General features: G+C 45.1%; 1 protein-coding gene across 5 annotated transcripts in view; it reads left to right on the top strand.

The window, feature by feature from the left end:
• Positions 1–21,284, top strand: part of LOC117357043 (zinc finger protein 501-like) — a 115,923-nt gene that overhangs the window by 16,470 nt on the left and 78,169 nt on the right. The window contains exon 5 of one of the 5 annotated variants that reach the window (XM_033937195.1): positions 20,489–20,611. The exons of 3 other annotated variants lie outside the window; for them this stretch is intronic. In XM_033937195.1, coding sequence (XP_033793086.1) covers positions 20,489–20,611 — 123 coding nt within the window. Of the gene's footprint in view, positions 1–4,448; positions 5,403–20,488; positions 20,612–21,284 lie in introns of those variants that run through there. One more of the 5 variants, XM_033937205.1, reaches the window with a different exon arrangement.

Below are 21,284 nucleotides of genomic sequence, written 5' to 3'. Positions count from 1 at the left end.
CAAAGCAGCGTTTAGTGTGCCTGGGACGCTGCTGCTCCTGCCGGGTTTATCAGCCCTGTAGCGGTGGGAGGGTCAAAGGGGGTTTCAGTTGTGCTGGGTAGGGTTGGCGGGGGGGGGGGGGGGGAGGCGCGGCGTGTTAGTGTTTAGCCAGGTGTGGCTGGTGACAGGAGCTGCGGCGGCACCTTTAAACAGAAATAATAACTCTGGCAAGGGAGCCGGCCAACTGGCAGTTCAATTCTGAGCTTCGGTCTGGTCTGGCCTGCTTCCTGCTCGCCTTGCCGTATTTTTTTTTTTTAGTTGAAAGACGCGGCGGTGGCTCCTCTCATGATTCCCACCTGCGTCGGAAGTCCGACGCAGGTGGGGATCGTGAGAGGAGCCACCGCTGCGTCTTTCAACTAAAAAAAAAAATACGGCAAGGAGCAGCAGGGAGCAGGCCAGACCGAAAAACAGAACCCTAAGCCGCGCATGCGCACTCCTACCTGCGGGTTGCTATAGCTCACGGAAAACCGGCACACGCAGAGGAAGTGCGCATGCGCGACTTAGCGTTTTATTATATTAGATGAAAGTTAACTTCTTATTCCTCACCTCAGTTACTACTTTTGAGAACCAACGCGGTCTTCTTTTCCTCTTACTTTTACTTGCCTCTCAAAAAAGTTTGTCGCCCTTATAATAACTCCTTTCAGTTTTGCCCACTGTATTTCTACTCCTTCCAGACGTTCCCATCCAGACAACAATTCCTTGACGTAATCCCCCATCCGAACAAAGTTAGTTTTTTTAAGTCTACAACCTTTGCTTTTGAATGAGCCACTCTATACCCATCTTAATATTAAACCGTACCATGCAGTGATCACTGGATGCCAGATGATCACCCACCGTAACATCAGAAACACTTTCCCCGTTTAAGAAGCACTAAGTCCAGTATGACCCCATCCTGCGTGGGTTCCATTAGCAACTGTTGGAACAGTTCTCCTGGTAGAGAATCCAGGATCTCCCTACTTCTAGAAGATCCTGCAATAGGGACACCCCATGTTAAAATCACCTATTAGTAAAACTTCCCCTTTTTTAAATCTCTGTTTTCTACTTCTGTCTGTGAAGAATGCTTGTATATCACACCAATGTACCGTAAATATATTTACCATTCCCTCTTTCCAAATTGATCCACAGTGCCTCTTCCTTGTCCTACAGATCCTGCAGTTGTGTGGCTTTAATATGATCTTTAACATATAACACTGTTCCCCCTCCTTTTCTTCCTACCCTGTCTTTCCTGAACAGATTATAACCCGGTATAACTACATCCCAGTCATGGTTCTCCATGAACCACGTCTCCAAGACCACCGCTATAAACGACTTATCTTCTTCCATCACAGCTTCTAGATCCAGAATCTGGTTTCCCATACTTGGAGCATTAGTATATACTGCTTTCCAGACATTGCCCCGTTTTCCAATCTGTGATTTACTTACCTGAGAGCTTATACTCGCCTGGGGGTTTCGATCATCCTGCCTCAACACTTCTAGTTTAAAAGCCCTCTTCAGTAGATTAGCCAGCTTGCTGCCGAAGACACTTCTTCCCTTCTTTGATAGATGCACACTATCCCTGCTCAGCAGCCCTTGGAAAATCATCCCATAGTCCGGGAAGCCAAAACACTTTCAACGACTCCATCCACATAGCTTCTCTACCCTCGACACGGAGGATGGACGAGAATACTACCTGCACACTTGCTTCACCTTCTCTCCTATAGTCATGAAGTCATTTTTGATACGTTCACAGGAGTTAATTGCCAACATGGATGAGCAGCATCGGATAGTAGTCATCAGGCTTGACGAGTCTTGGCAAGCTCTCTGTAACATCTTGGATTTCTTTACCTTTTGTCAGTTCCTGGACCAGCTACTCCATAAAGCAGTCCTTGATTTCATCAAGGAATTTTGTTTCCCTAGCATGCCCTGATGTTACATTTACCCAGTCAATATCAGAGTAGTTGAAGTCACCTATTATTACTGCGTTACTCAACTTGTTAGCCTCCCAAATTTCTGGTAACATTTCAGCATCTGTCTGTTCATCCTGGAAATGCAGACAGTAGTATTCCTATCAACAACAATTATTGTTTCTATAGTTCTACCAGGCGCACGCCGCATTGTACTTTGGACATTCAAGAGACGGTCTCTGGTCAAAACAGGTTACAATCTAATTATGACAGGCAGGACAAAAGGGGGAGTCAGAACATTGTGCTTATGTAGGGGGGTTGATGAGATGGAATCACATAGGCCAAAAAGGGGAGTCTGAACTTAGTATTCATATAGGGTATTAGAAGGGGCTGAAGAGGTAGTAGGGAACTATAGAGGGGATGACAGATATGTTGGTAGGGTTAGGATTTAAAAGCAGCTTCAAATAAGTGGGCTTTCAGCCTGGATTTGATTAGCACCAGAGATGGAGCCTAGTGTAACGAGCCAGGCATGCAGAGCAGCAAGGTAGAAGGGACAGAGATGGGAGTTGGCAGTAAAAGAGAAGGATATCGACGGGAGGGACTTGTCTGATGAACGGAGTTACGGTGGAGGGGAGAGTATAGAAGAGATACTGAGGAGCTGCAGAGTGACTACACTTGAATGTCACTATCCTTTTCCCCTCTACCCATAAGGATTCCAAGGTGTGTTTTGGTTCCTGTCAAACTTTTAGTCTATTCAATTCAAGGCCCTCCTTAACTATAAACCTATAATACTACTCCTTCATCAATTCAATCCACCCTATCACTGTGATATCATTTGCACCCCGGCATGTGTCCCATTGATTATTTTTCTTCCATCAGGTCTCGGAGATGCTTATTATATTCAAAGCCATTGACCAGAGTAAAATGAGTCACATAAAAACAGCTTTCCTTGAAATGACTAAGGGCTCCTTTTACTGAGCCGCATTAGTGGCTTTAGCACGCGCTGGCTGAAAAACTACCGCCTGCTCAAGAGGAGGCGGTAGCGGCTAGCGTGGCCGGCGGTTTAGTGCGCGGCTTTGTAAAAGGGCCCTAAGTGTACTTAGAAGAATCACAGTGTGCTTAGTTTCCTTTGGGTAGGTTTAGTAAAGTAAATGAGGTACAGCAAAAACTGTCAATACAATCTAAAGTGCCAAACGGTGATCAGAAACTGGTACTTATTCAGAGCAAAAACCAGTTGTTTTAAAAGCTATCATTGCACCAAGGTTTGCATAAGGCAACAGCTCAAAACTTATCTTGTTGGCTTTGGTAGGTTTGTATAGGCTCTGGGTCCTAACGTGTTTCGCGATAGCTTTTTCTGAAGACCCTTAGGCTGAATCTCACATAAGAAACACATCAAGTTACAAGAAAAGGCATCAAACATGCATTCACGGCAGCAGCAGAACGTACCTGTCGCTAAAAGCTCCACAAACCTTGCTTGCTTTAAACTAGCTCCATGACCAGAAGTGACATCACCCGCTGCCGCTGGACCTCTTCATTTTGTGATGTGCAAGTAGCGCCTTGAGGGGGTCTTATTTGAATTGGTTTCTTCCCTATCAGTGTAGTAAAGTAATTGTACAGCATGGAATTTTTAATTATGTGAATGCTGCTTCTACAGAAAAAGTTTTGAAGTCACACCGATGTTTTCCATCCAACTATGTAAATTTTCAATAGAAAAACAACAAGTTTGCTCTCTGAGAATTGCTGGGCTGGAACTGCACGTACAGAATGACCGTGCATCTGAAAAATTGCTCTTTCCTTCAAACCTTTAAAACTGATTGCTTTGAACTATGTGTGTTCATATCATGATAAGATAAAAAGCTTTGTAAAATAACTCAAGTTTCAGATGGATGCATGCTTGAGAGAATTAGGAATGGTGGTGGAGGCAGATTTGAGCTTTATTATAATGTTCAATGTTTATGAGAAATGGCAAAGGCAAGAATAGTTTACATTTTTCACAGTAAGATTGATCAAGCACAGAAGAGGAAGACATCACTTGAGAACAGCAAGATGTAACACCTTTCAGACTCCAGAGCTCAGAATGCATGGCCCTTCCTGTGTATAGCAGTCTCTTCAGTAATTCAGTTCAAAAAGGAATACAGTTCTTGAGGAGGCGAGGGAGATGGAGACCTCTTTGATGCCAGTGTACTCCCAGTATGTTCCTATATCTGGACATCCATTGATTCTGATGCTTTCAGTGCCTAAGTCCATGGTCCAGCCTTCAAGGAGCTAAAAAGCTTCTCCTGTTGAACTTGCCTTGCTATGTGTCCTCAACTGCATTTGCAAACAGAGAGAACAAGAGAAAGGATCATGGGCAGGTCCAAGGCACCCAATCCACTAACTGCAAGTCCCTAGCTGAGATAGCAAGGATATTTATTTACCTGTAGCACATGTTCTTTGAGGACACAGGCATATATTCTCACATCAGGGTGAGATCCACGAAACCCAGTATAGACAGATTCTAAATGCACTGTCTCTTTAAATTTTAAGGCACTACCCATACTGCGCATTTTGCTGGTGCCTTCTCACCTGTCAGCTCACAAGACCTGCAGTAACAATGAAACAGACTCAAATTGATATATATTCATCACCAGTTCTAAAAGGTAAACTGAAGTAACCAACAAAAATTTTGTTATCTTCCTGTTAAGCTTCAATTTATGTGTACAAACCCAACTGTCTATTAGAACCGTACATTTTTCTATTTTTATCATGATCTAGTAGGAGGGACAGTGATGTCATCTACATAGATGGGTATTGTAACATTAGCTGGGCCATATCTGTTCCCAAAGAGTACTTCAACATTTTAAACATAATAGGAGACAGAGGAGAGCCCTGTGGGGCCATGCCTCTGGTAGAATACCCTGCATTTTTACTCTCTTGGACCATGGTCTTCACAAATTTTTAAGCGAGGGCCATTTTGGGTCCAAAAGGAGTGAAAGAGCCAACAAATATGGTCCTACTTGAGGCCATGACACCAATAGTTCTTCTCGACATTCATTCCTACTAGAACACCTGGCCTTCATCACATATGCAGAACACAGATAAACTCTATGGGACTCATAATCAAAACTTAAACATGTCTAAAAACCCGTCCACATTGGCACTTGGTCATCCTAAAAGACAGGTCGTCCAAGTGCTGATAATTGAAACGGCTTTTGGACATATCCAAGGACTTTTTAGACCTCTGAATCCCACTGTTTGCCCAGAGCTGAAAGGGGGATTTCCGAAGGAGTGGTTAGGGCGGGAAGCAGGCCAACTTAGACTTAGTCGTCCTGCAGGGATAATCGAATGTTTGACATGACTTCTTAGATGAAACTTATACCTGTCTTCACATTGTCTAACTCACAACGTATAAGTGCGCAAAAGGTATCCAAAGTGACCAGATAACCTCGGCAGAGATGAAGTAAAGACCCCCACACACTCCCCCCATGTTCAATGACCCCGTTGCACCCCCACAAAGTTCTGGCATAGGAAATCCTAGTAGAGCTGCATACAGATGTCTTAAGTAGTCTAGGGGTGGGCAAGTGAACCATAGAGAGAAGAACCCAGGCCCATAAGCCACTCTAACCACTACATTCATGGTAGAAAATATGAGCCCCCCAAACCCTACTGTACTGCCATAAAGGGGCTACCTCCAGCCATAAAGGCTATTGGGGTTGTAGACAGGTGGGTATAGTGGGTTTTGGGGGGCTCACAATAACCTGTAAGGGAGTTCTGATGAGATGTTTATATGACACCCTTTTTGTGAAGTTTACAGTAGTGCCCTGTAAGGTGCCCCTCTGTTGCCATGACTGGTTGGCCAGTCCATCACAATGCTTGCCCCTCCCACATTCAAAAGGTCTTGTTTTGGATGTTTGGGACTTGGAAAAATTTTTGGTCGAGAATGTGGTACAAAGATAGACGTAGTGGCGGTCTAGACAATCAAACGCCTGGAAGTACAGATAGACGATTTTAGGAAAAAAAATATTTTGGGCATACTTTTTGAGAATGGACAGACATTCTGTATTGCTTGGTAGACTGGAATGGGTAATATGCCTCACTGCTACCAGCAAGTGGAGCTAAGATCAAACTTGTATATCAGTATAGCATGCCCCTATTGCTACTCCAGTTTTCCTCAGTCTCCGGTAGCAGGTGGTAAGGCTTTTCAGCTCCCCTCTTAGCACTGTTGGGACTTTGTTTGTGGACTCCTGGTTCCCTTTTTGTGCCAGATAGAGCTTGGGTGAGTTCTGTATGGGGATCCGTCCGACCTCGGGGGTGTTAAACCCGGCGGGTCTCGTGCTGGGTCCCTCCCCCCACCTTTCTCCACCTCCCCATATGTTTGTAATGGGCCTCAGCAGGTGGCCTGGCCCCCTGGTTGGTCAGCCCTCCAGCTTTGAGAGCCGTGGAGTCTGTTCTGATTAAGTTAAAAAAAATAACAAAAAAATCCTGAGGTGTACCGGTCTAAAGGGCTCATTTCCCTTTATAACTGCCTTTTTTTGTGTTTTTTCTCAACTAACCGGCACTTTCTTTACAGCTAGGGCGGTTTTCAGCACAATGAGCTCTTTTAAAGGGAAAAAGTGCTCCAGGCGTGAGGTACTTGTGGCCAGCCTGTGTAAGCGTTGTGCAGGCTAGAGCGGTGGGGAAGCCTCGTCGGCAGCAGATGCCGGCGGCCAGGGCACCCCATTGCATGTGCCTCGTGGTTCGGCTTCGGATCATAGGGAAGCCCGGGCTTCCCCCAATGCCCACGCGGGGGTTCCTCAGTTGCCGACGGTCAGGGAGCACAGGATTCCCTTACTGCCGGTTCAGCTGGGGATTCCCTTTTTGTGTCGGTCGGTTCCTAGGCCTCAGCGTCAGGAAAGTCCGAGGCTTTTCAGACACGAAAGGCCGCAGGAGCTCTGATTTTGGCAGTTTCGGCAGGTACCTCATTCATTTCAGTTACCTCAGGTAACTGTTCTGGAAATACAGGGGCAAGGTATGTCAGGGTCTCCTGCTGGGGCAGGGAGTCCCTCAGGGCCGCTGGGGGTCTTTCCCCCTGAATTTATGTTAGCAGTTTGTAAAGCTTATGTGCTGGCAGCAGGATGTTCCATGTCCACTCGGGAGGAGGGGGGTTACCTTCAACAACTTCCCTGATGCAACTCCACACAGCAGCGGTTTGACCCCCCTCTACTCCTCTCTCATCCAAACGCCCGAGGGTCTCTTGGATGAGGATTTTTTCCCAGAGGAGCACGAGGTGATTGAGGGCCTGGACCCTTGGGGAGAATTCCAGGATCCTCTTGGGGGGCCGGATTCTGCCAGCGAGGGGTACGAGCACCCTTAGCCGGCGAAGATGCATCTGTGGTGCTCATTTTTCAGCGGGAAGAACTCCATGAGTTAATCTTTCAGGTCTCCTCGGTTTTGCACATTGAGGACCCCATGTCGGAGTCCCCGCCTACGGTAGACTCCTTGCTTAGGGGGATTTGCTCTGCTTCCCCTCTTTTCCTATGAATCAGGATATTCGGGACATCAAGCTCGCTCAGTGGCAGGTGCTGGAAGCCCCTTTTCGCTTTTCGCTCCATAGCCCGCCTGTATCCCATTCCTGAAGGGAATAGGGATACTCTGAAGTCGCCTGTAGTGGATGCGGTGGTCTCGTCCATTTGTAAGCGGCATATCGTGCCTGTTGAGGGAAGTGCGGCCTTGAAGGACTCGGAGGAGAGTAAGTTGGAGTCCCTTCTTAAACAGAGTTTTGATGTGACAGCTGTCGGTCCATGCGGCTGTGTGTGGCGGGCTGGTGGCTGGGGCGTGTTTTTGTTGGGCCCATTATGTACTTGATGATAAACCTGAGAATTGGGACTTTGCCAAAATTGAATTGGGTGCTGCTTATCTCTCGGATGCCATTTATGACCTCTTATGAGCTTCTGCCAAGTCTCTGGCCTTAGGAGTGGCAGCACGCTGTACCTTGTGGCTTCACGCTTGGTCGGCGGATTCAGCGTCCAAAGCTAAGTTGACAAAGTTTCCTTGTTTGGTGAGGACCTGGACAAGTTGGTTCAGACTCACTGATTCTAAAGTGCCTCGTTTGCCTGAGGATAGGCCTAGGCCTCTGGCTCGAGGCGGCGCTGCTCGTGGGCGTGATTTCCGCCGTTTCTGCTCCAGTCGAGAAGCTGCTTCTTTTCAGTCTCCTGGGCTCTCAAGAGGGAGGTTCTTCCAGCGCATGCATTCCTTTCGTGGAGACTGCCGAGATGCGGATAGCGCCTCCATTGGATTCCCTGCTGCCCGTCTTGCACAATAACTCCTTGCCGGCGCCCATCTTGGTTCTGGTGGGCGCCCGATTGAGAGACTTTTATCCACAGTGGGCAGACATCACGTCCAATCAGTGGGTTCTGGAAGTGATCTGAGACGGCTTTGCTCTGGAATTCGCCCGGTCCATGCCAGACCGTTTTTCTCGTTTCTCCCTCGCAGGTGGTGTGGAAGCAGCAGGCCTTTCGCCAGACCCTTCAAAGATTGTTGGATCTTCACGCGGTGGTTCCAGTTCCCCCACTGGAGTGGGGCACAGGTTGGTACTCGATTTACTTTGTGGTGCCAAAGAAAGAAGGGACCTTTCGACCCATCCTGGATTTGAAGGGGATCATCAGAGCTCTTCACGTGCCTTCCTTCCTCATGGAAACTCTGCGGTCTGTGATTCTGGTGGTTCAACCGGGGGAGTTTCTGTCCTCTCTCGAGCTGACTGAGGCCTACTTACACATTCCTATTCGGGCCTCCCATCATCGCTTCCTGCACTTTGCGATCTTGGGGCGACACTATCAGTTCTGTGCACTTCCCTTTGGTCTGGCCACAGCTCCGCGGACGTTCACCAAGATGATGGTGGTTGTTGTGGCGGCGTTGCACAAAGAGGGCATTCTTGTTCATCCTTATCTGGACGACTGGTTGATTCGAGCCAAGTCATTCCAAGAGAGCATTCGGGTCATGGCTCGGGTGGTGGAGTTTCTGCAGTCGCTGGGATGGGTAGTCAACCTTGCAAACATAACATAACTTTATTCTTCTATACTGCCATAACTGACTGATTTCTAGGCAGTTTACACCAACGAAAACTGGACAATCAGTAAAATACAAGCTGGTAAGAAAGTACAAAATATTTCTTATAAGTACAAATATTCTTTAAGAAATACTATATAAACTTTTAATTAGAATAACAGTTCATAATGACACAACCACACTAGGAAATACATTTTTCAAACAATGTCATCTTAATCAATTTCCAGTTGTCTTAATCAATTTCCGGTTGTCTCCATCTCAGCGCCTGGAATATCTTGGGGTCCTATTCGACACCTCCTTGGGGAAGGTCTTCCTTCCGGAGGCCCGGGTGAGCAAATTGCAATCACAAATTTGCCTACTTAAGGCATCCTGGTGTCCTCGAGCGCAGGATTTCCTCTTAAGTCTTGGGGTCGATGGCAGCCTCCCTCGATGTAGTGAGGTGGTCGCGGGCACACATGCGTCCTCTTCAGTATGCTCTTCTTTGGAGGTAGATGCCTCAGAGGCACAATATGGATCACTCTGTTCCGCTTCCAGGCTTAGCTCGGGAAGTCTTCGCTGGTGACTTCAGACCCCCCCCATCTTGTACAAGGGGCAAGTCTAGATCAGCCACAGTGGACGGTGCTGCTCACGGATGCCAGTCTTCTTGGTTGGGGGGCTCAGTGTCTCGGTCACTCAGCTCAGGGCACCTGGTCCACAGAGGAGGCTTCTTGGTCAATCAATGTTTTGGAGACCAGAGCTGGCGTTGCTAGCCTTCAAGTCCTTTCTGATGGGCAAGTCAGTCAGGGTTCTGTTGGACAATGCCACAGCGGTGGCCTATGTCAATCACCAGGGGGGCACCAGAAGCACTTTGGTGGTGCAGGAGGCGATTTTGCTCATGGCCTGGGCGAAGTCGCACCTTCAAGTGATCTTAGCATCCCACATAGCTGGAGTGGAGAATGTTCAGGCGGACTTCCAAAGTTGTCATTTGTAAATCCTGGAGAGTGGTGTCTAAGCCCCGTGTCCTTGTAGTTGATAGTGAAGTCTTGGAGTCAGCCTTTCATGGACCTGATGGCCACAAGTGTCAAAGCCAAAACGCCCCACTTCTTCAGTCATTGCAGAGACGGTCATGGCCAATTTCTCTGGTTCAACCATGGCCAACGGAGGGGCTGTTGTATGTGTTCCCTCCGTGGCCATTAGTGGGCAGAGTTCTTCTCCGTATAATTCGCCATCTGGGCCTCGTGATTCTGGTGGCTCTGGATTGACCACGACTGGTGAGGCATCTGGTAGTGGATCCTCTTCCTTTGCCTCTCTTGGACAACCTTCTAACTCAGGGTCCTATTCCAATGTTCGATCCGGGTTCCTTTTGTCTTAAGGCTTGGCTCTTGAAAGGGGTCGCCTAAGTAAGAAGGGGGTATTCAGATAAAGTGATCTTAACGCTCTTAAGGTCCCGGAGGCTTCCCACCTCTTGGGCTTATGTGAGGGTTTGGCATCTTTTTGAGGAGTGGTGTGATGCGCGTGGAGTGGTCTCTTTTCGTGCTTCCCTGCAGGATGGCCTGGATAGGAGACTGGCTTGGTCTTTTCTCCAGGTTCAGCTTGCGGCCTTGTCAGCCTTTTGGGGGTTCTTGAAAGGTCAGTATTTGACTGCCATTCCTGATGTGATTCGCTTCTTGCAGGCGGCCAAGTTGCTCAGGCCTCCCATACGACCCTCTGTTCCATCTTGAGATCTGAATTTGGTTCTGTCCGTTCTAGTGCGCCCTCCTTTTGAACCGTTGGGCGACTGCTGTTTGAAGGACCTTACTCTTAAGGCGGTCTTCTTGGTGGCTATTACTTCAGCTAGATGTGTTTCTGAGCTGCAGGGTTGTCTTGAGGCCTGTTCCTTTCTGCCAAAAGTGGTTTCTCCTTTTTATTTCAATCAATCTGTAGTCCTCCCAGTGTTGGGTTGCCTGGAGGGTTCTTCTGAGCAGAGACAGCTGCGCAAGTTAGATGTCAGTCAGGTCGTTCGCTCTTATGTGCAGAGGACCCCGGATTTCAGGAAATCAGATAAAAACATAAGAAGTGCCATCTCCGGAACATACCTTAGGTCTGTCAAGTCCGGCGATCCGCACAAGCGAAGGCCCCGCCAGGTGTACCCAGACATAGTATTAGTCCCCATATCACTCCAAGCTTCTCATAAGAGATGGCATCTAGCTTACCCTTACCTATGTCACCTTATGCCACTCATAAGGAGGTGTACATCTAACTTACCCTTAAACCCTAGAATGGTGGATTCCACAATTACCTCTTCTGGGAGAGCATTCCAGGTTTCCACCACTCGTTGCACGAAGCAGAACTTCCTGATATTTGTCCTGAACCTGTCCCCCCTTAGCTTTAGTCCATGTCCTCTTGTCCTTGTCACATTGGACATTGTAAATAGTTTTTTATCCTGCTCTATTTGGTCGAATCCTTTCAGTATTTTGAAAGTCTTGATCATACAGGGCCATGGTGAGACCTCATCTGGAGTACTGTGTGCAATTCTGGAGGCCACATTACAGTAAAGATGTGCGCAGAATTGAATCGGTTCAGCGGACGGCCACCAGGATGATCTCGGGGCTCAAGGGTCTCTCGTACGAAGAGAGACTGAACAAATTGCAGCTCTACACTCTCGAGGAACGTAGGGAGAGGGGAGACATGATCGAAACATTTAAGTACCTCACGGGACGTGTCGAAGTGGAAGATGATATTTTCTTTCTCAAGGGACCCTCGGCCATAAGAGGGCACCCGCTCAAACTCAGGGGCAGAAAATTTCATGGCGACACCAGAAAGTATTTCTTCACAGAGAGAGTGGTTGATCATTGGAACAAGCTTCCAGTGCAGGTGATCGAGGCAGACAGCATGCCAGACTTTAAGAATAAATGGGATACCCATGTGGGATCCCTACGAGGGTCAAGATAAGGAAATTGGGTCATTAGGGCATAGACAGGGGGTGGGTAAGCAGAGTGGGCAGACTTGATGGGCTGTAGCCCTTTTCTGCCGTCATCTTCTATGTTTCTATCCTCTTCTCAAGGGAGAACAATCCCAGTCTCTTAAGTCGTTCCTCATATTCCAAGTTCTCCATGCCCTTTATTAGCTTAGTTGCTCGTCTCTGCACCCTCTCGAGTACTTTTAAATCCTTCTTTAGGTATGGAGACCAATGTTGGACGCAGTATTCCAAGTGTGGTCTGACCATCGCTCTATAAAGTGGTAGTATTACTTTCTCCGATCTACTCGTGATTCCCTTCTTTATCATGCCTAGTATTTTATTCGCTTCTTTTGCTGCCGCCGCGCATTGCACCAACGGCTTCAGGGTCCTATCGATTAATACGCCCAGGTCCCTTTCCTGTTTGGTTTTTCCCAGAGTTGCACCTGACATACTGTACTTGTGTTCTTTTTTTTTTCTTCCTAAGTGCATGACTTTGCATTTATCCACATTAAACTTCATCTGCCATTTATCTGCCCAATTTTCCAATCGGCTCAAATCGCTCTGGAGTTCCTCGCTGTCTTTCTGCAATTTGATTGCCCAGCATAGTTTTGTGTCATCTGCTACTATTGCGCGCTGGATCAAGGAGACTATTGCTTTCGCTTATGTTCTGAAGAAGAAGCCTGTTCCCGACTTTCTCAAGACTCATTCCACTAGGGGTCAGGCAGCTTCTTAGGTTGAGTCTTCTCTAGTGCCTCTTGTGGATATTTGCAAGGCTGCAGTTTGGTCTTCTCTACATTCCTTTGTCAGACACTACCGTGTGGATGTTCACACGCGTCGGGACGCGGTATTCGGTGAATGTGTTCTGGTGTCAACCCTTGATGGGTACTGCTTTGGTACGTCCCATTTGGAAGGATTTTACCAGTCTACCAAGCGATACAGAAGGAGAAATTAGGTTCTTACCTGCTAATTTTCTTTCTGTTAGCTTGTAGACTGGTATAGTACCCCACCCTGTCTGTCTTAGTGCAGTGTTTGTGGGTTTTTGTTCACGTGCAGATTTTGAATTTTTCTGCAAGTTCTAGTATTTTTCTAGGGCCGGGAAGAATTAAGAACCACGGTGATGACTCAGCAAGCTTATCTGGTGAGCTGTGGGGATGTTTTACTTCCAGGATCAAGTTCTATACATGTTCCAACAGTTGTTTAAAGATGTTTGTTGTTTTCTTACACTCTTGTTTGAAGTGTCATTTACTGTTTTTCAGTTAAGAAATTTCCTAGGTTGTTTGGCTATTCGGCAAACTGGAGTAGCAAGAGGGGCATGCTGTACTGATATACAAGTTTGATCTCAGTCTCAACCTGCTGTTGGCATATTATCCATTCATAAGGACTATACCAGTCTACAAGCTAACAGAATGAAAATTAGCAGGTAAGAACCTAATTTCTCCTTTTCCCACTGCTGACTTTGGGTGACTAGCGCTCTATGTCCAAATTGGACTTAGACGTATCTTTTGATTATGGCCCTCCACGCAAATACAGGACCACAAATAATACACAAACGAAACCCTAAGATGCAAGATCTGCATGCAGTACAACACCAGAGAAATAGAAATAAATGCATTTCTTCCTGAACAGTGCAAAATATAGACAGCAGATGTAAATTCTCAAAACTGACATGTTTCAATTACTAAATTGAAAATAAAATCATTTTTCCTATCTTTGTTTGGTGATTTTATTTTTCTAATCAACTTTTCCCAGTCTCTGGTTGAACCTCTGTGCTCTTAACTCTGTTTGCTGTTTTTCTCTCTTCCATTTTTTACCCTATCAATTCAATTTTTATCCCAGGACAAGCAGGCAGCATATTCTCTACATGTGAGTGACGTCACCGACAGAGCCCCCTAGCAGACGTTTTCGCAAGCAAACTTGCTTGAAGACCTTCAAGCTTGCGATTGGCCCGCTCATGTGTGTGTGCCCCTCCCGCCCGGTCTAGGGCGTGCGTCTCCTCAGCGTAGCCTCAGTTCAATGTTTTACGCGGAGCCAGAAGCACTGCTCCCTTGCTATGCGCAATCTCGTCCCTCTTGCACCATGGCTTTCTTTTTTTATTTTCGTTTAAGTCGCTGTGCTCGCGTCTTTATTATTTTCTTTTGTGTATTTTTGACTGGGCCTCCGGTCTTGCTCTAGCCGCTTGGCCTCGCGGGGCCGCAGCCATATTTTTGCTTATGTCCCGGCCTTGCTCTGGGTTCAAAAACTGTACTAGCCGCGGGTAACCGCCACCGTGTCATTCTCTAATACTGAACCCAGAGACAGAGGAAGCAGCCCAGATAAACCAGGAACCAGAGGAGATGGACTGGAGTGCTTTGCCAGAGTTTGTGCTTCCCAAAGCAATGGACATAAGCTAATTGGATTGTGTGGTTGTTTTTGAAAAGTTTTCTTTTTCTTGATTTTTGGGGTTTGGCTGTTTTGCTGCTGGGACAATTATTCAGCTGCAGAAATGTTTTAGTAGCTGAGAAAGTGAATGGACTATGCTTGCTGAGGAAGGAAAGTTGCCAGTAATTTATTTTGTGGCTTGAAAGTTTTTTTGTTTTTTGATTCAAGATGGCCACTGCAAGCAGAAGCTTAGCTGCAGTTAGGCAGCATTAGCAATGTCCCTTCTGGAGTTGTGAAAACCCTGAAGGTTGGGGGGCAGGATTGCCCAACATCTATGTGGTGGGTTTTTGTGGGTCTATTTTTGTATTTTGCTTTGGCAAGGTACTACTTTGGCAAATCCACCAACCTTCTGCTCCTTAATCCCTGCAAAGGAGAACTACGGCATTGCAAAAATATAGTTTTGTGTTTAACCCAAAGACTACTGTCAGCATAGCTATTGCTAGCATCCAGCATTTTCAGTTGGCATAACTAATGTCAGCAAAGGCCTATGGGAAATTATCTGACTCTGGATGCAGAATTCTGTGCTCCTGCACAGAATTCACATACATTAATCATTCAGCCAGACTGGATTGTTTATCAAGAAGATAGGCTGCTTGAATGGGACAAAGAAGCCAGAGACTAATCCCATCTACCTGCCTGCAAGTATCACACCCTCCTTATCAATTAAATTAATCATTGTTTCAAACAGTTTACAAATTCTAAACAGAAAGATACTGGGACATACAATAGTTTCTATATACAGAATAAGATTCAAAACTATAAAAGCCTCCTCTCTGCAACACACATTCAGCTCTCTTTCTCTGTCTATCCTCTATGGAACACGAAGCTTAGACCATCACCCCATCCCCCTTTCTCTCTCTCTCTCTGGCTCTCCCTAGAACTTCAGATGCTCTGTCTCTCTTTTCCTCTGAACTCTGTAAGGCAGGGAAACTGCTTTGCTCTCTCATTAATTGTAATGCTTAATGGTAATGCTTATAAATATTGCTTTTCTGTAAGCCTATTTCTATAATATATTCTTTATGCAATCACCTCTGGCTGTGTTTCTTATTGGATTCTACTTCCTGGTGAATCTTCAGTGAGGGAACTGAACCTGGGACCTGGCGTGTGTAAGGGCGCCGCTCAAGTGACCCCACCAACCATATATTGTGGGGGCCACTAACAATCCTTACAACTACTTGTGACTGAACTTATGCTTTATTCTATTGAGGCCAGTGTTTATTAGGACTTACCTGGGACATAAGCCGAATGCTTAGAAATTAACCAGGCCAGGCTGGTGAGTACAGCATTATTGTTTTGGTTCGCTTATGATTGCTGATATTTTTGGATTCTTTTACCACATTTTGTTTGGCCAAGTTTGGAGGATTAATAAATTTGATTGCTTTACTTTGACTATTTACCTGTGTGGTGCCATTCTGACTTATCCTTATCCACAAGGTAAGCTCTCCACCACAGGTACTTCCTCCCTCTTGGGGAAGCACGCCAGGGTTAGCTAGTAGTTGTGTACGGTGCCTTGCCCTAAGGGACGGCCCCGCTACTACATATATATATATATATATATATATATATATATATATATATATATATATATATATATATATATATATATATATGAAGTTTCCACGTTTATTTTTAAACACTACAGTAAACTCTCAGTTATCTGCCACTCAAAGGAACTGGTAAATGCTGGATATCTATAGTTTCTGGTTGCATGTGTGTATCGTTTGTCCTTGTGGGGCTTGTTTTGAGTTAATAAGGGATTTTAACTACCCCGGGATAGACTGGAGTATTGGAAACTCGAACTGTGCGAGGGAAACAGAATTCTTAGAGGCTGTGAGGGCCTGCTTTATGAATCAGCTCGTCAAGGAACCAACGAGAGAGAATGCCATTCTCGATTAGGACTAGGGGGACCTGCAAAGGAAGTGGAAGTAGTAGGACCATGAGGAAACAGTGATCACAACATGATCCAGTACATATTAGAAGTACGTACAGCAAAAGGGAAAAGAACCACAGTGACAACGTTCAATTTCAAGAAAGGGAACTATGATGCTATGAGAGCAATGGTAAGGAAAAAACTCAGAAACAGCTCAAGGAAAACAGAAACCGTAGAGCAAGCCTGGTCCCTATTCAAGGGCACAGTGCAAGAAGCACAACATATGTACATCTCCAGATTTAGAAAAGGGTGCAAAAAAAAACGAACAAAAGATCCAGCATGGATAACCAATGAAGTGAAGAAAGCGATAGGAGACAAGAAAAAATCGTTCCGGAAATGGAAAAAGGACCAAACCGGGGAAAACTGGAAGGAACACAGGGAATGCCAAAAAGAATGTCATAGAGTGGTTAGGAGAGCGAATAGGGAATACGAAGAGAGGCTAGACAGGGAGGCAAAAAATTTCAAATCATTCTTCAGGTATGTTAAAGGGAAGCAACCGGCGAGGGAGGAAGTAGGACCGTTGGATGATGGAGACAGAAAGGGAGTGATAAAGGAGGAAAAAGAGGTAGCCGATAGGTTAAACAAGTTCTTCTCGTCAGTCTTCACAAGCAAGGACACATCCAGTGTACCAGAACCTGATGAGATCTTCCATGGAGACCAAGAAGAAAAACTGTTGACAATAGAGGTGAGCCATGAGGATGTCCTTCAACAGATAGATAGATTGAAAAGCGACAAATCACCAGGCTCGGGCGGAATCCACCCTAGGGTACTAAAAGAACTAAGAAATGAGATAGCGGAAATACTCCGAGTTTGCAACCTATCATTGAAAACTGGCGAGATCCCGGAGGACTGGAAGATAGCAATCTATCTTTACACCTATCTTTAAAAAGGGGTCAAGAGGAGACCCGGTAAACTACAGGCGGGTAAGTTTGACATCAGTTCCGGGCAAGATGGTAAAAGCACTGATAAAGGACAGCATCTGTGAGCACATCGAAAAAAATGGGCTAATGAAAGCGAGCAAACATGGCTTCTGCAAAGGAAGATCGTGCCAAACAAACTTACTGCACTTCTTTGAGGGGGTAAACAGCCAGTTGGACAAAGGGGAACCCGTAGACATCATTTACCTCGACTTCAAAAGGCCTTTGACAAGGTACCCCATGAGTGGCTACTTAAGAAGCTGTGGAACCACGGGGTGGAAGGGGACGTACACAGATGGGTTAAACACTGGTTGGCAGGCAGAAGGCAGAGGGTTGGAGTGAAAGGTCACTACTCGGACTGGAGGAGGGTCACGAGCGGAGTTCCGCAGGGGTCGGTACTCGGACCACTGCTGTTCAATGTATTAATGACCTGGAAACGGGGACGAAGTGTGAAGTTATAAAATTTGCAGATGACACTAAACTCTGTAGCAGGGTTAGAACTGTGGAAGAATACGAGGACCTACAAAGGGACCTGAACAAACTGGAGGAGTGGGCGAATAAATGGCAGATGAACTTCAATGTAGGGAAATGCAAGGTCATGCATATAGGGGAAAAAAAACCAATGTTCAGCTACCAAATGGGGGGATTAGTACTAGAGGGAAGTAACCTTGAAAGAGACTTGGGTGTACTGGTGGACACAACAATGAAGTCAACGGCACAATGCGCAGCAGCCTCGAAGAAGGCAAACAGAATGCTGGGTATTATTAAGAAGGGTATTACAACCAGAACGAAGGAAGTCATCATGCCACTGTACCGCGCGATGGTACGACCATATCTGGAGTACTGTGTCCAACATTGGTCGCCGTACCTAAAGAAGGACATGGAGATACTTGAGAGGGTTCAGAGAAGAGCGACAAGAATGATAAAAGGTATGGAAAACCTTTCATACGCAGAGAGGCTAGAAAGGCTAGGACTCTTCACCCTGGAGAAGCGAAGACTCAGAGGAGACATGATAGAGATTTACAAGATCATGAAGGGCATAGAGAAGGTAGAAAGGGACAGATTCTTCAGCCTATTGGGCACTACAAGAACAAGGGAGCACTCGGAGAAATTGAAAGGGGACAGGTTTAGAACAATGCTAGGAAATTTTTCTTCACTCAGAGGGTGGTGGACACCTGGAATGCGCTTCCGGAGGATGTGATAGGACAGAGTACATTAAGGGGATTCAAAGAGGGATTGGACAAGTTCCTGAAGGATACGGGGATTGAGGGATATAGATAGAGATAGAGATAGGATCAGGAAAGGGTATAGATAGAAGAAAAATGGGGATTAAAGGGTTTTAGACAAAGGATCACTTACAGGTCATGGACTTGATGGGCCGCAGCGGGAGCAGACTGCAGGGCGCGATGTACCCCTGGTCTGACCCGGCAGAGGCAACTTCTTGTGTTCTATGTTTAATTTAATTTTAATGTAGGTTGTTATTTTTATAACAGACATAGTCTTTATTAAGTTGTAATAATGTGTATGTTTATTGTTAATATTGTACTGTATGTATTGGAAGTGTATATTTGAACATAATAAATATATTTGAATTAAAGAAATCTATTAGAACTTTCTGAGAACTGGAAGAACACTCACCTGTAAATAAGGGAACACTTATTTGTCTTCACCTGCGCTTCTTTGGATGAAAAACTCAGGGCTCCATCTTCATGCATTTCAAATCCAGGGTTTTCCATTCTTACAGAAGAAAACAAAACAAACAAACAAAAACCCCCAACCCTGTGCTATTAAAGAAAACCAGTTTAGAAGTTATTCATTTTAAATCACTGAGAGAAGAACCTTGAATTCAGGATATGTACATCCTTCTCATACTTCTGAAACAAGGAAATCTTTAGAATGTATTTTGTAATAGGTAGAATAAGACACAGTTATTATTTTAAAAAATTACAATATGTAATAAAGAAAGGTATCTCGTATCAGCAGCAAATAACTCTTCCTTTGATGTAACATCGTTTTACCAGAGCTTGTGTTCATATACTTAGCGTTCAAGTTACTCAACTACTGTGGTTGTGACTCATCCAGATAGTGAATGCAATCTAAATAAGGAAGAGAAAAATGCATCGCTAACATTAGGAAGCATTTGTTCCAGTCTTAAAATTATGGCATCCAGCTACTAGAAAGCAGGAGGAAAGATTGCTCTGATGAAGACATTTCTGGAAGATGTAGTTTGAGCAGCCAAAAGAAAACTACAGAGAGGACCCGGTCTTCAAACGAGTCACACTTTCTGTTTTAAAATTTTTATTGATTTTTTCTTCATATAACAACAAGTGTGTCATAAAGATTCATACAATTACCTTAAGTATACACTTGATATCTCCATAACATATTGTACATACAACATATCTTATATAATCCTTACTATAATTTTAGACATCATATAAAAATTTTTAATAATTTTATCAATTATTATTCAATTATAAATCCCTTTCCCTCCCCTTATTTTGTTAGTTTCACACAATATAACAACTATTATAATAATTTATTTATAATTTATGATAAAGAGAATAAACCAAACCCCCCCCTCCTTTATCAAGTATCTTATTATGGGAAAAATTATATCAATCATTACGAAAATCTGTTAATGGTCCCCAAATCTTCTTGAACTTATCGATATATCCTTTTTGTGTTGCAAATGTACGCTCCATCTTATATATATGGCAAACTGAATTCCACCAAAAGTTGTAATTTAATCTGTCATAATTTTTCCAAGTATATGTTATTTGTTGAACTGCTACTCCAGTCAATATAAATAAAAGTTTGTTATTATTTGACGAGATTTGACTCCGAGCTCTCATTGCAGTACCAAACAAAATCGTATCATATGTCAAGGCTACCGGATTTTCCAACATCCTATTTATTTGAGGCCAAATTGATTTCCAAAATAGTAACGAGCCACACTTTAAGAGCAATCAATACAGTCTATACAAGAAATCATCTATACGAGCTTAGGACTTGACGCGGGCCGTGTTTCGGCGAGTGTGCCTGCATCAGGAGTCCAGGATGGAGTTAGTTGGTGCCCACAAAATAATGCCACATCACAAGTCATATCACTCTCTCTAACATGCATTCTCTGCCCCTCCATACACCTGTAGTTTAAGAACAGAAGGTAAGTGATGAAAGCATGCAGAGCATGGCTCGTGATATTCTTTCCAAAGCGTTTGCATGTGTGTGTATGTGCACGTTTTAGTTTTCTTCAGTGCAAGGCCTGTGGGTCAATGGTGGTCCCTGCAGACCTCTGGGGTGGCCCTCATCATCTTTCTGTTTTTTTTTTTTTTTTCTGCTATCTGCCTCTTTAACCAAGCTCATGACAGAAAGGAGGAAGTGGATTGATGGAAGAGACACAAGCTTGAAGGACAGGATATTTCTCAATTGGCAAAAAGAATCACATGTGGAAATGCGAATACCCTCACCAAAAAGTATGAAGGTGGGCTGGTGTGGATGGATTTCATTGATATATACTTGTCAACAGTGTCCTAGCCCTACCTGGAAAGACATTTGGCCGCTATCCTTCAGCTCTTTTGGATCTATAGCGCCTGGTTTAAAAATTTGCAAAGGCACTAACTACAAGTGTTAGGGCTATAGGGAGTAGCCAGTAGATTACAGTTTGCAGGGAGATTTTTGGAGGATGGGGCAGTTTGCAGGGTGATGGGACAGTTATAGTTGTTAGTTTTCTTCTCTTATGCCCACCATCTGTTTTTCCTCTGTGTCTCTGGATTGGTAGTATGCAATATTGCTACTCCTTGGGTTTTGGCCAGGTACTAGTGACCTGGATTGGCCACTATGAGAACGGGCTACTGTGCTTGATGGACCATTGGTAAGGCTATTCTTATGTTCCTCTGTGTCTCTGTCCCTATCCTCCTCCTAATAGTCTGCATCTGACCTCACAGTTTTTCTATCTCTTCCCTCACTCCCACCCCATTTTCAGCATTTCTCCTGTGTCCCTATTTTATTCTCTTCAGCATCCCTTCTCTGTGTCCCTATGCTCCCTCCATACCAGCTTTTCTTCTCTATATCCCTGTCCCTCCCCATATCCAGTCTCTCCCTTCCTTTTTCCCTTCCTCCATGCCCCCTTCCCATGGTCTGGCATGTCTGTCCCT

Source organism: Geotrypetes seraphini, chromosome 1 (genome assembly GCF_902459505.1).
Source record: "Geotrypetes seraphini chromosome 1, aGeoSer1.1, whole genome shotgun sequence".
NCBI classification, from domain to species: domain Eukaryota; kingdom Metazoa; phylum Chordata; class Amphibia; order Gymnophiona; family Dermophiidae; genus Geotrypetes; species Geotrypetes seraphini.
The sequence above is the reverse complement of the archived record's forward strand: the minus strand, read 5'-3'. Positions and strand labels throughout refer to the sequence as shown.